The sequence below is a fragment of the Berghia stephanieae genome, chromosome 14 (genome assembly GCF_034508935.2).
Source record: "Berghia stephanieae isolate SIO BIC M18660-M18661 chromosome 14, UCSD_Bste_1.3, whole genome shotgun sequence".
In the NCBI taxonomy this organism is placed as follows: domain Eukaryota; kingdom Metazoa; phylum Mollusca; class Gastropoda; order Nudibranchia; family Aeolidiidae; genus Berghia; species Berghia stephanieae.
In genome coordinates, this window is record NC_088373.1 from 24,143,436 (window position 1) to 24,158,435 (window position 15,000).

A 15,000-nucleotide genomic window follows, 5' to 3' on the forward strand; every position below is an offset into this window, starting at 1 on the left:
CCAACTCGTCAAATCACAAAAACACCAACATCAACCACAACCACAACAACACTGTAAACACTCACAATGACAATGGTATTTTCTTCTTGCCTCAATCCGGCCACATCAACAATCGGACACCATTTGCTACAACGGCGGAAAGTGAGAGGATTCTTCGTGATAGACACGATGGTAGGCGTGATGTTGGTCGAGCAGTGAAAAGTGGTGAAGCAAGCAATGTAGAAAGAGCCATGATTAACTCTTCACAGATTCCAGATTCACAGTTTGAAAATGGTAATAGGTTCAATGCCGGTATCCCCATAAACCCAAATCATCCTCTTAATCAGGTGCCTTTGTCAGACATTGACTTTGAATTCGACAGGGGTTATCATGTAAATAATAATTATAATAGGTCAAGGTCACAACCAGATTCCCTTCGATACCGAGGTCAGTTAGATTATGTACAAAACTACAACTACAGAGATCTGAGTTATCCTGGTCACGGCACAAAATCAGATCGTCAACAACAGCATAATAACTCAGCCCCAACATCAGATAATTATCATGGTAGATTGCCTCATGATTCACAGCAACGTTTTTCAAAATCTTATTCTTTCCCATCTCACGTCCGCCCTGGCTCAATTTCAAGACCAATGGTTGACAATGGTGCAACTGCTACATCTGACTATCACAACCACCAGTATCACCAAGATCTCTCTGATCAACAGTATCCGTATTATCATCATAATAGAGGAAGTCATCCATCATCATCATCACATCGTCAAAATCAATCATTATTAAACAACGGGCACAACCCCAGTTTTCAAAGTGAAGAGGATGACGATGTTTTCAATGCCAGCTCATCACAACTACCTCTCTCACTTGCTCCTCAGCAGCAACAAAAGCCCCATCCTCATTTACCTCGTCACAGCTCCATGATACCGTCACACAATCCACAATTTGGCAAAGACCAGCGTGAAACAACAATAGCTGCAGGAGCAGCAGCATCTGAGCTGAATCCCCCCATGTTTGGTGTGGAAGACATCAGTTCTGTCCTAGACATTCCATCTGAACACGCTTCTCAGATCCAACAACATTTTTCTTCTCCAACATCTGCCTCCAATCCCTCTGCATTCCCCTCATCATCTTTTCATCATCCCTCATACGACATGCATCCACCTGTCCCATCTCAAAACGATACCATTCTCCAACAGCCATCCTTGTCATCATCATCAGCATTCTACAATCCTAACGACACCACTATTACGCAGCATCAGCAGCAGCAGCAGCATCTTCATCATATGCCAAATCAACCCAGACTGCCAAGTGACAGCGACAATAGCTCATCCCAGCGACCTCCTTACACAAGGGACCAACTCCAAGACGTTGTCCAAAGACTCCGACAAAGATTAGATCACAGGTCTCAGCCTCCACTAAACCACAACGTTTCTGGCTTCTCCGAGCCCTTGCCTCAAAATAGGCGGCATCTGTACGACTCATATGATCCTAGAATCTCATCATCCCACTCAAATCTCCCTAATCCCCCTTACAACAACCCTCATATCTACCACAACCACAACCAAGGCCATCGAGGTAACCCACAACCATATAACTACTACGACAGAGGCCGACCTCTACAGCGACGGCCACCTCCTCTACCTCTCCACCACTATAATGCCAAACCACATCTACAGCAACGAAAACAACAACAACCTGGTTATGACTTTAATGATCCTTCAAGACCTCGAGCCCTGAGTGAAGGAATTCGACTCGGGTATCCAACTGAACAGCACTCTTTCCAAAGTGATAATCTTAATTCATCTTACAGAAACAGTCATTCCATTCCAGATGTACAAAACCATCACCATTACCAAAACATACCACTGAACAATCACCAGCAATCACATTATTATAACCACCCTGACAACACTTCATCATTATCAACATCTCAACAACGCCCAATCAACTCCTCGGCAACATTATCACATCCCTCATCATCAGCTCAGCCACAACCATTCCAACATCACTCATCTCAACCATTCAACAGAGGAGACCCGCCTCCAACTCACCAATCGTCTCTCCGAGATAAGAATGGTAATTCTAGAAACTATACGGATAATTTTTATCCATACCAAGAAGGTGCTATTAACAATACTAATACAAACGCTTACGCAAATAGTGGTGCTTCTACAGATTTGACTTATCATCAAAGACAATCTCAACCAATTTCACACCATCAGCCACCGTCTTTGCCGCCACAGGTTGACGAACGGCCACTTTTAGACTCCACAGCACACAGCAGTGGCATCGGAAGTCGGAACACATCCCAAAGCACGAGTTCCATCCAGCATCCCCGAGGTCATGGAAATGGCAGGAAAATCTCCATGTCAGTCAGCTCTGGCCTTGATCCAGATCTGAGCCTTGACACGACCACAACTCACACCGGTCTGGGAAGTGCGCGTATCCCCCCAGACCATCCACCAAATAATACCAATAATGGTAGTAATAGAACCAGAGATACTTCAACAGATGAAAATTATGAATTTGATTCCATAAATGCTCTTGAACGGGACATAATGGCTGATTTGAGACGTTATTCACGACTGAATTCAGGAAACAACGCCATGGAGAAAGGGGTTGACAATTTCCTGCCGTTGTATCCTCATAGTTCAGGGGGACACGGACACGACCCCCCGTCCCTGCCATACCGATACACCAGCGACGGGGAGTCAAACGCGACGACTTCATCGTCATTTTCACCGCCCAAGCCTCCAAGGTATGCGGATGAAGACTCGAACCAAAGGTTTGAGAGACTAAGGGAAGAGTTTAAGCAGTACAGGCAGCAACAGCAGCAACAACAACAGCATCACCCATTGCAAGACGATCCTCTTTGGCAACACCAACACAACAACAACAACAACAACAACAACAACAACAATCAGCCTCCTCCTCATCAAGAGTCATCAGCTACCGTACAGCGATTGCCCATGGATAGTGATATGTTATGAAGTTACTGAGATAAACCCCTGTAGCACTGACTGCTATTTTTTCAACAACATATTAATTAATTAAGCACTGCTATTTTTTCATGAAATTGTTAATTAATTAAAAAAAAAAAAAGAATTTGGGAAAAACATGATGTCATTGTCTATATCATCTTCATGCCTGTTTCATACTTTAAATTTTTCAAGCGTTTTTTGTTTGTTTTGTTGTTTGTTTGTTGTTTTCTTTTCTTTTCAAAGTTATTTTTGTTGAGCGTGTCCAATTCCATCCAATCATCCCAAACTGGCCCTTGTTTTATACCTATTTATATATGTCTGATAATTCAAATTTCATAATAAAGTCTCATTATCGTTATGGAAGAACTTGCAAACGGCCATGAAATAGTTTCTAATTACAACAGATGGGTCATTAGTACATATTATCTATGTGCGCATCATCTTCTATTTACGAGTAGTTTATAATTTCCACACAAGGATCAATAAAGTATATCTTATCTTATCTTATCCATTTAATCAATTCAATGACGAAATTGAACTCCACTAGATCTATCTAGTTTGAAATTGGTGTTTGGTTTAGTAGTTTTAGCATACACAGCATATATGTTCCCTCTACGTATAAAGATTTTTTTAAAAGGCAATACAATTTTTTTTAAAGATTAAATTTTGCCAAAGTTGGAATTTTCCTCCTTTTTTTTAAAAAGAAAAAAAAAAAGGGGGGGGGGGGGGTGAAATACTGTTACTCTACCTTAAAATAGATATTCAATAATAATAGAACTTTATTGTCCAAAGAAATGGAAATTTATTTTGGTTCACATTGATGCCAATATAAAATACAATTATAGTTATAGTATAGTGGACATATGCTCGTACTCTTACACACTCCAAACTCACAAAAACAATTGGAAATGCTATCTGCAGAAGATCCCCAGCCCAAATTCTTCTAATTATTTGTATTCTTCCTTGAAGTTGAAGCGTTTATACACTCCAGCACGATTTCCTCGAACTCATCGGGACGTGCAACAACGTTCGAGGTAAACCGTGCCTTGCTTTAACGACTTGATGGGGAAAGAAAGAGGGGGGGAGGGGGGGGGGGAGGGGGAGGCAGTGCCCCTCAGCATTATGGACTTTGCAAAGCAAGAATAAAAAAAAGTACCCATTTTCTTTGTTTAGAACCAGGCTGCCCGCCGTTGCTGGGCGACGTGACATCAGACTATTGAATCCCAATTGTAAATGTCACAGTAAATCATCAGTGGTCGAAATGTCCTGTCGCATTTTTAAAAAGCCCTTTAATTGATTAAAAAGTTTTACGTTGGCTGGGTGAATGAATTCGAGGAAACCGTGTTCGAAGTAAAAATTAGTTCGAGCAAGGAATGGAATGATAACAAAGAATTATAAGGAAAAAAATTCGAGACATTCGTCGAATGAGTTCGAGGAAACCGTGTTGCAGTGTAGTTCTTTGTGTTGAAAACCGTTGAATTATGCTTTATAATTATAACATGTTAATCTATATTTGTATCCTTTCCATAAACTCTTGAGTTAACTTTGACAACGATGTGGATGCACCAACATCATTTCAAATTCAGCCACTTGACCTATCATGACGACGGACAAGAGAAAGAAATTGACCTTTTATATAGCGCAATATCCACTAAATGTGCTCAAAGCGCTTTACAAGGGGTCCCTGGTCAACAGCAACATTTAACATGTAGGACGGACGGGACATGCCGCCTGATAGGCGATATTACAATTTTTCGGACAAAGACAACGCTGTTAACGACCAGGTACTCATTTTACACCTGAGTACGGTGAGAGGACTCAACTATGCGCCAAGCGAGGCTCGAACCCAGGACCTTCCGATCCGAAAGCGAGTGTCATACCACTAGACCACATAGCCGCTCAAGAGGTCACACTGTGTCTTCTACCTCTATCCCCTGCATCTGTTTTCCGAGTTGCTTTCTGTCTTTGTCTTGGCACCGGATTACTTGACTTTGTCCTAGCCCTGGCCATAGTCCTTGACTGGGAGGGAAACAGTCAAATGTATACATGTAGTTATAGTTTTGGGAGATGATATTATTTTCCCTTGTAAATCATCTATCTGTTATTTATTGTTATAATATGTGACCCTTCGCGTCAAAACGGTATTAAGTCGGGATGGTTAAGATGTTGAGAATTGAATATATAACCAGAATTATCAGTCTTGTGTTGAGTTTGTATTTTTCATTGTGGAGAATGGATACCATTTTTTAGGGTGCTTATGCCAATAATTTATATTTTTGACCAGTTTAACATTTAATTTGGTTTTTATGCATCTAGTTCGTTCCGACATAATACCGTTTTGAGACGATGGGTCACATATTTGGTGCTTTGAATGTGTTCTAATTTAAGCATTTGAGTTTGTTTCTCTCCGTGGAGACCTGTACCTGTGTGGCTGGATGACGTGCGGCTATGAGGTCTAGTGGTATGACACTCGCTTTCGGATCGGAAGGTCCTGGGTTCGTGCCTCGCTCTCGGCGCATAGTTGAGTCCTTGGAAAAGGCTCTTTACTCACATTATCTCACTGTACTCAGGTGTAAAATGAGTACCTGGCCGTTAACAGCTTTGTCTTTGTCCGAAAAATTGTAATATCGCCTAACAGGCGGCATGACCCGTCCTACATGTTAAATGTTGCTGTTGACCAGGGAACCCTCATAAAGCGCTTTGAGCACGTTCAGTGGATATTGCTCTATATAAAGCTCAATTTTTAAAAATAGGTGATCTCAAACTAAGTACACTGATAGTATGCTCTTGGAATCGGGATACATCTATTCCCTATTCGAACCATTCTCCTTCGTCATACCTTTTCTCGTGTGATTTCAATTGTCAATCTATGATTTTAAAAAATTTATATTGTCCCATTTTCTTCCTTTTTTCCTGATGCTAAAGTGACCAAGATATCTACATGTGTTGCAAGCGACGCAAAACTCTTAAAATCAAAACAAATTCAGCGACAGTTCTGCAGCTTCTTAATATTAATGGCCTCAACCTTTTTGACCTCACACAGTTTGGGAGTGTTCGGTCACACATATTTATTGATATATTTGTAATTTTTAGATGATAATTAAGTTGCACGATATATCGATGTTGCTGACCAACTGGCCACGTACAAATGAAAACCTATAAATGGAAGGGAGCAATTTCCATGATATTCTCCACATATATGGATTTTATATTTTAACGAGCAACTTCGATTATAACTATAACCTATTTTTTATATATAAGTATAAATATTAACCGGTTATTTTCTCATCGGTATATAATGTTGTTTGTTTCCACAATCCCTCTAGATTTATCAATTTTCAACAAAGTTATACATATATAAATGTGAATGTGTGTGTGTGTGTGTGCGTGCGTGTGTGTGTCTGGTTTTACATCTTCCATCTATTCTATTGTACTGGAAAGGGGAAAAAAGGGGAGGGTGGGAGGGGGGCAGACTTGCTAAAATAAAATATATATATATATATATATATAATATATATATATATATATATATATATATATATATATATATATATATATATATATATATATATATATATATATAAACAAATCTGGAAAGCCGAAAACTCCCGTTATTTTACCCGACATATTCCCATATTTGATTTTTGTTTGTTGTTGTTGTTGTTGTTGTTGTTGTTTTCTCTCTCTGGGTTATCTAGGTATTAAACCAAATTCGGACATGATAAATTTTCCAAAAATTCTGTGTTCTTTTGATTTATTTTTTTTTTTTTTTTTTTGGATTTTATATAACATTACCGTGATAGATCTAAAATGTTTTACTCATGTTGTAATTTTACCAATAAAATGTAATTAAATTAAATGTAATTTTTACGACATGTTTCATGCGTTTTATTTATTTTAATTTTAATTTTTATTAATTTTTTTGTTGTTGTTGTTTTTGTTTTTGTTTTTTTTTTATTTATGTTCAGATTATTTTCATGATTTAGATTGGAATCTATCTAATATGTTTTTGTGTTTTTGGTTTTGTCGGGGGAAAAAATATGCGAGTTTTGAGATATGAGGCCATTTAGGTGAAAAATCGTAAACTGCTTAATTTATATTTTGCATATTTTTTCACTTCATCGTTTTTATTATCCAATCAATACATTCTCAAGAAAGGATTTTACAATTTGAAGCTTATACTTATAGATATATTTTTTTCTGAGCTCTATCGAAGCGTAACAAAATATTTACCTACCTCTTGTCTTTAAAGGTGATTTTCTCCGTTTTTATAATATTTGACCCCCCCACCCCGCCCATCTCCCTTCCAATGTCAATAATTTAGGCCCTACTTGAGAGTTGCATCTTATCCAGAAATAGTGCCTATATTGAAAATGCTATAATATAATATATAGGGATTACAATTTTCCCGACATCCGACGGCTTTTGCGAGATCAGTCTACAGAATATTTCCATTTGACTTCATGATTCATAAAGGCTTGTATGTAGTTCTTAATGTCTTATTATATTTTATGAGTCAGATTAGAATAATTTATTTTCGTACTTTTGCCTGGGGGCACCGGGGGGGGGGGGGGGGGGGGTTGTATCGTGATTAATTACATCATAGTCCTCATTTTTTTAAAAAAATGATTTAATCCTGGTAGCTCTGGGTGGGGATCCTGACCTCCCATAGCGGGCAGGGAGGTACATACTGTGTCTTCTATCCCCTTGTATCTGTTTTCCAACATGCTTTCTGTCTTTGTCTCGGAATGAGATTACTTGGTTTTGTCCTGGCACTGGCCGGAATCCTAGCTGGGAGGGAAACAGTCAAATGCATAGTTATTGTTTTGGGAGATGATATTTTTTTCCTTGTAAATCATCTCTCTGTTGTGTATTATTATTTTTATTTTGAATGCATAATGTAAGCATCTGAGTGTGTTCCTCTATGTTGGATTTTGTGCTTGTGTCTGGATGAGACTTGTAGGTGATTTCAAACTAAGTACATTGGTGGTATGCTCTTGGAATCTACATCTGATCCCTATTTGCTCCCAGTTCCCCTTTGTCTTACTTTCTCTTGGGTGCTTTAATTGTAATTCTAGAACTTTTTACTATCCAATTTTCTTCCTTTTTACTGGCGCTGATATAACCTAAATGTGTTGCAAGCGCCGTAAAACCCTTAAAAACAAAACAAACAATCCTGGTAGCTCAGTTGGTAGAGTTCTTGGTTCACACACAAAGGGACAGGGATCGATCCAGAATAATGTGGAGATTTTTTGTTCTGACCCCCCTCCCCTCCATTTTTTAATGGCTGGTAAGGAGAGAGTTAAACCTGAGCTTTCCTTGAAGTCTCGTGTTTAAAACCTATTGTCACGTCATGATCGATTGTATTTTAATGTCAAGTCAACTTTTCAGGCCAAGACAGAAAATAGAGAAATTGTTTTGACTTTACTTAAAATATCATGACGTAAAAATACAAACAAACAAATAAAATCAATAAAGTATTTAAATAAAAAACAAAACAAAGAAAACTTGCAACAACAAAAAAACCCACCAAAAAAAACTTAATTTCTAATTAAGAGATACTCGTAAATTCGAAATCAAACATAAAAGATATCTAGTATTTTTCAGGCTAAAGTAGAAAATAGGAAGTGTTTTGATGAACTTAACATTTCATGACGTAAAACTTTGACTACAAAAAAAAATAATATATATATATATACACGTATAAAATCAGGATTATCTCCCTTGTTTCTGTTTTCGTTATGTTAATAATAGCAATAATTATAATAATAATAATAATATTATTAATAGTATTAGTAATGATGATTAATAATAATGATCATAATAATAACAATAATAATGGTAATAATAATGATCATAATAATAACAACAATACTAATAGTAATAATGATAATAACAATGATAATAATAAATAATTAACGATCACAAACCAAGGGTCTTATTCTCCCTTGTTCATGAAGTATCACTGCGTTTCTGAGGTCATTTCCCGTTTATTACCAGTTGTCTGCTATTAAAATTTATACACTTTATTATTTTTATTTGTACTTAATTTATTAATTGATTTATATATTTATTAATTTTATTCCTAGATTTGTATTATCCATTGGTTCTTTGATGTATATTATTTATTATTTCTCTTTTTTTTCTATGTATTCATGTATTGATTTATCATTGTTTTATTCATTTGGTACTTATACTTCAATATGCGTGGGATATGGCATGAATAAACAACGTACATATACTAGCCGGTCTGCTCAGCGAACGCAATTTCGGAATTGATTTAACATTGTTGTAATGGACAATTTTTTGTTGTTGTTTTGTGAGTATCGATTTCCATTAATTACAACAATTAGGCCATATTAATTTAGGTTATCAGACCTGAAAATAAGGACACGTTGGATGTAAACCTGCAGTATTATTATAGGTCTGATAGTCGAATGCAACTACAAGTTTGATTTAACAATGTTGTGATGGGAAGCTATTTTTAGTTGCTTAGAGAGTGCTTGGAGAGTAGGTACCTATCTCCATTATAACAATAACAATGAGCCTATAACAGTTTTGGTTATGATGCCTGCAAACAAGCACATTTCTGATACAAGCCTGTGGTGAATTCATTGGGATTTATTCGAAGCTTACAAAACTTGCAATGTTTTGGTTGTTGTTTCCATTTCCTATTTCTTTTCTTTCCCTGTCATTATATTATAATAATTACTGAACGGGGGTCCTGACCTCCCATAGTGGGCAGAGAGGCACTTACTGTGTCTTCTATTCCCCTAAATCTGTTTTCCAATATGCTTTCTGTCTTTGTCTGGGGATGAAATTGCTTGGTTTTGTCCTGGCCCTGGCCGGATAACCTGGCTGGGAGGGAAACAGTCAAATGAATAGTTAGAGTTTTGGGAAATGATACGTGTTTTCCTGTTAATGCACTGTGTTGTTTTTGTTTTACATATATTATTATTTGTAAATATTTTAGTGTATTCCTCTTAGTGGAGATGTGTGCTGTTGGCTTGGACGTTAAGTACACTGATGGTTGTATGCTTTTGGAATCTACATCTGTTTCCTATTTGAACCAGTTCCCCTTTGTCTTACCTTTTCTTGGATGCTTTAATTGTAATTCTAGAACTTTTAGTTATTCCATTTTCTTCCTTTTTACTGGCGCTGATATGACCTTAATGTAATTGCAACCCTTAAAAACAAAAAGAAACAAAAACAAAACACATATTACTGAGAGCTTATAGGGTTATTTTTAGCTTCTATTATTACTAGGGTTTGTTTTTCTTTGGAAATGAAACGAGGGAAGGCCGGGGGGGGGGGGGGGGGGTATTTAAAGAGATGCTTTTTTTTAAAATATTATTTTTTGTTTTTGCTAATGACATTATTGTTATCAATATTATTTTGATTATTGTTATCATTGTCATTATTATTATTGTTTTATTTGTTTTACGCGGTTATGATTGGGCTTTGTCTATTCATATATATATATAATATATTTGCTCACTGCTTCCTCTATTTAAAAGTGCTAAAAAGATTGTATCCAGCTGAATTGAGTGGGGTCAAAGTGACACAGTCAAGAATAAAGCCTGTGCTGTAATGTGATAAGAACCGTGACTAGTATCATTATCAACATCGTCATTATCATTAATACCATCACTTGTACCATCTTAGTTATATATATATATATATATATATATATATATATATATATATATATATATATATATATATATATATATATGTGTGTGTGTATATACCATTTATCCAATGAAATTTTTGTCCCAATCAAGTCCAAATGTTTTATAAAATGATACTCCTTGTATTATATAAAAAATTATTTTTTTTTAATGTTACAACACAGGGCAGGCTGATAAGTCATGTTTCAATTCATATATATAGCTGACAAGAAAGCTTGAGGGATGTCCGAGAAATTTGTCATGACTTATCAGCCTTCCCACCGCATAATATAATAACATATCAATGTTACGTATAGAATCCGATCAAAGATTATTCCAGTAGTTTGTCATACATGTCATGTTGTGTGTATTGTTATAGAGTTATTGACCCTGGTTGGATTTCGCCCCGAAAGAGCCTTCTCCGAGGTAAGGAAATATACTATAGGGAATGAAATTAGCGGAAGAGTAGCGTCCCTTGATTGGAAGTCACGCGCGGAAAAGTTATTAGAGAGGCATGAGACACTTCACCGAAAGCGGGCACGAGAGAGACGCATGCGCAAAACCATTTTGACGTTCTCTCTGTAAGGTGACGTCCAATCAAGGGACGCTACTCTTCCGCTAATCTCATTCCTATACACTAGGCCAAAAGCTGTACAATATCACCCAAGTTATACAGTTTCGTTGTTAAATGCAATACATATAATAAACAAAGCAAACTCTTAGATACTGGGTGGGTTCCGGACTTCTCATCGCAGACAGGGAGGGAGGTACTTGCTTTATCTTCCATCCCCCTATATTATTTATTTGTTTTCCAACTGCTTTCTGTCTTTGTCTTGGAATGAGAGTACTTAGTTTTATTATTTAAATGGTGTAACAAGTTATAGGGAATGAGATTAGCGGAAGAGTAGCGTCCCTTGATTGGACGTCACCCATAGTCTGTGACGTCACCGGCAGAAAAAGTTATTAGAGAAAGAACGTCAATTGGGAGCATGGAAAATTATTTTAAAAGGTGAAGGTCAGCAGTGATTAATTTTTCGATAAATGACCTCTAACCGTTGATTTAAATTGTTTAAGTCGGTAACACCATTACGTCACAAGCGGTGGTATTTAACTTTAATGCATTTTAAACTTTACTGTTTTTTTTCCTGTGACTAAAAAAGGGTGTTATAATACCTTTTTATTTTACATTTCTAAAATAATGCTGTTGGTTGATTCCCCACTCCCCCACCCCCGAACAAAACTCGAGTATTTTAACCTGATCTACCTAGCTGGAGTTCTCTTCTGCCAGGGAGGCACTTGCTGTGTGTTCTATCCCTCCTTATCCGTTTTCCTTCTGTCCTTGTCTTTGAATGAATGAGATTACTTGGTTTTGTCCTGGCCCTGGCCGGATACCCTAGCTGGGAGGAAACAGTCAAATGTATAGTCAAGAGTTTTGGGCGATGATAATTTTTGTCTTGTAAATCATCTCTCCATTGTGCATTGTATTGTTGTTGTTTACGTATATATGATGTGTAGTAAACATTTGAGTGTGTTTCTCTTAGCGGGGACCTGTGCTTGTGTCTGGATGAGACTCTTTGCGGATCACTGATTGTGTGCACTTGGAATCTACATCTGTTTCCTATTTGAATCAATGCTTCTTTGTCTTACTTTTTCTTGGGTGTTTTAATTGTTATTCTTGAAATGTTTACTTTCCCATGTTCTTCCTTTTTTTTGGCGTCGATATGACCTTAATGAGAGGCAAGCGCCGTAAAACCCTCCATTTTTTTTAAATTGAGCTTTTATATAGCGCAATATCCACTAAACGTGATCAAAGCGCTTTACAAGGGGTCCCTGGCCAACAGCAACACTTAACATGTAGGACGTGACATGACGCCTGTTAGGCGATATTACAACTTTTTTCAGACAGAGACACACTGTAAATGGCCATGTACTCATTTTACACCTGAGTACGGTGAGAGAATGCGAGTAATGAGCCTTTTCCAAGGACTCAACTATGCGCCGAGCGAGGCTCGAACCCAGGACCTTCCGATCCGAAAGCGAGTGTCATAACCACAAGACCACATAGCCGCACACACAAAAACAAACAAAAACAACAAGAATATCATCCTGTCTTCTAATTCATAATTCATACCTGAACGAGCGTGTATTAGAAATGTTTTTAAAAACCCATTTTTTTTTTTTTATAAAGCCCATGTTAACACCATATTTTCAATACTTTAACCCTCACCTTACCAACTATAAAGTAAAATCGTCACATTCGTTACGATACAACCAACATTTTTCTTATTCAAATTTCTATTATTCATCATAAAATTTACAGAAAATGAACAGTGTGTTGTAGAAAATAGAGCATGTTTTACTAAAAAAAATAATCTATTTTTGTGCTAGTTGGGGTGTGAAGTTTTGGGGGAAAACCCGAAAATGGCTGGTAAGAAGAGAGTTAAGCTAGATCAGGTTCCCGATCTCCCATTGTGGCCACGGAGGTCACGTACTGTCATCTATAGGGAATGAGATTAGCGGAAGAGTAGCGTCCCTTGATTGGACGTCACCCATAGTCTGTGACGTCACCGGCGGAAAATTCATTAGAGAGAGAACGTCATGTTGGTTGTGCGCATGCGTCTCTCGTCCTCGCGACCTGTGGATTTGGTGACTCCGTAGACCACTCGTGGGTGGGGGTTTAGACTCACATATGTGGACTTACTGTGTCTTCTATACCCCTACATATGTTTATCAACATGCTTTTTCTCTTTGTTTTGGAATGAGACGTCTTCTTTATAAAGCCCATGTAAACAACATATGTTCAATACTTTAACCCTTTCCTTACCAACTACAGGAAAATCGTCACATTCGTTTCGATACAACCAACATTTTTCTTATTCAGATTTCTTTTATACATCATAAAATTTAAAGAAAATGAACAGTGTGTTGTAGAGCATGTTAATTTACTAAAGGAATTATTTATCGCAAGAACTTACTGCTGTCGTGTTTGGTGATAAAAAAAACGTATGTCATGTACTTCGATTTGTTCTTTCCCTCGTAGGAACCCTTGGCTGGGAGGGAAACGGTCAAATATTTTGTTAAAGCCTTGGAAGATGATTTTTATTTTTTCATTCAAAAAAGAATTTTATTTAACTCAGGTTTTATAAATGAAGCTTAAAAATAATATACGATTCATACACTCTTGCTTTTTGTAATTCCGAGCGTGTTCCCGACAGCTGCACAAGCCTGCGAGTTCGCATTGAGAACAAAGTTCGAACTCCAAAACGCAAGAGTGTAAGAAATATTTTATTCTACCCCTCAATCGATTCCGATTTTGTCATCTCTGTGTAAAAGACGTTTTCAAAAATATTTAAATCTTTTTTTCCAAAATCTGTTTTAGTGAAATTTAATATTTTTTTTATAATCTAACGCCACAAATTATAATTGTAAACTTGATATCATTAGAATAATATATTTTCAATCATCATGACCTCCTTAACGATATAATAATGATATAATATATTTATATAAAGTAGTGCGGGGCGGTCCTTGGCAAGCTTAAGGACCACGGTCCTACGGTCCTTGGGAAATGAAGACCGCAAGGACCGGTCTCTAGACCGGTCCGTTCATTCTTGAAACGTTAAAGACCGCTACACGATGAAAACCGTGGCCTACAGGACTAAAACACACGGAGTAGTCACACTCATTTCAAATTGTAACCTAATTAGAGAAGAGGGGTGATGCCTTCTTTATTTGCTCACCGTACTTCATTGTTACTTCGATAATTTAATAAAATTTGAAATTTATCCCCATTAACGGAGATAATGGCATCGCCCAAGGCGTTGATCGAGTTGTTCGTGGCGTTGATACACACACGCAACTCCATACCCCCCCCCCCCCCCACACACACACACACATTAGAGGGCAGCGAGCATTGAAGAGTAAGAGAGAGACGTGAAGTTATAATAAGAGGGGTGGATGAGGTGATAGAGGGGTCGGTGGTGACTTTTCGCCAGATCTAACAAACTCAGCTACCCATTCATTGCTGAGTAGACAGGGATTCAGAAAAAAATCGACTGCACCCGGGATCGATCTCTGGCCCTTTGCGTATAAAGAGAGTGCTCTATCAACTGAGCTATCGGGGTCCCCAAATATTCTATTGGACCTTTTAAAAATACAGACGTTATAACTGTTTTTTTTGGACGGAAGAAACTAATGAAACTCATATTACTTGATTAGTTAAAACACCAAACGAAATTTTAATATTATTGTATTATTTTAAATGACAACAATGCGATAGAAAGGAGTGGCGACAAGAGATGGACAAAAGAAAACAAAAAATCAGACTTGCAACTTGCTAGGTTCGACACACA

At 37.3% G+C, this 15,000-nt stretch overlaps 1 protein-coding gene across 2 annotated transcripts in view; it reads left to right on the plus strand.

Moving 5' to 3' along the window:
- LOC144960124 (uncharacterized) overlaps positions 1 to 3,877 on the plus strand; it is a gene marked incomplete in the record, with an annotated part of 388,686 nt that extends 384,809 nt beyond the window's left edge. For both annotated transcript variants that reach the window (XM_078893101.1, XM_078893102.1), the window contains 1 exon segment: positions 1 to 3,877. This exon segment is cut by the window's left edge and continues 62 nt beyond it. In XM_078893101.1, the coding sequence (XP_078749227.1) occupies positions 1 to 2,987 (2,987 nt within the window).
- Positions 3,878 to 15,000: the final 11,123 nt, after the last annotated feature.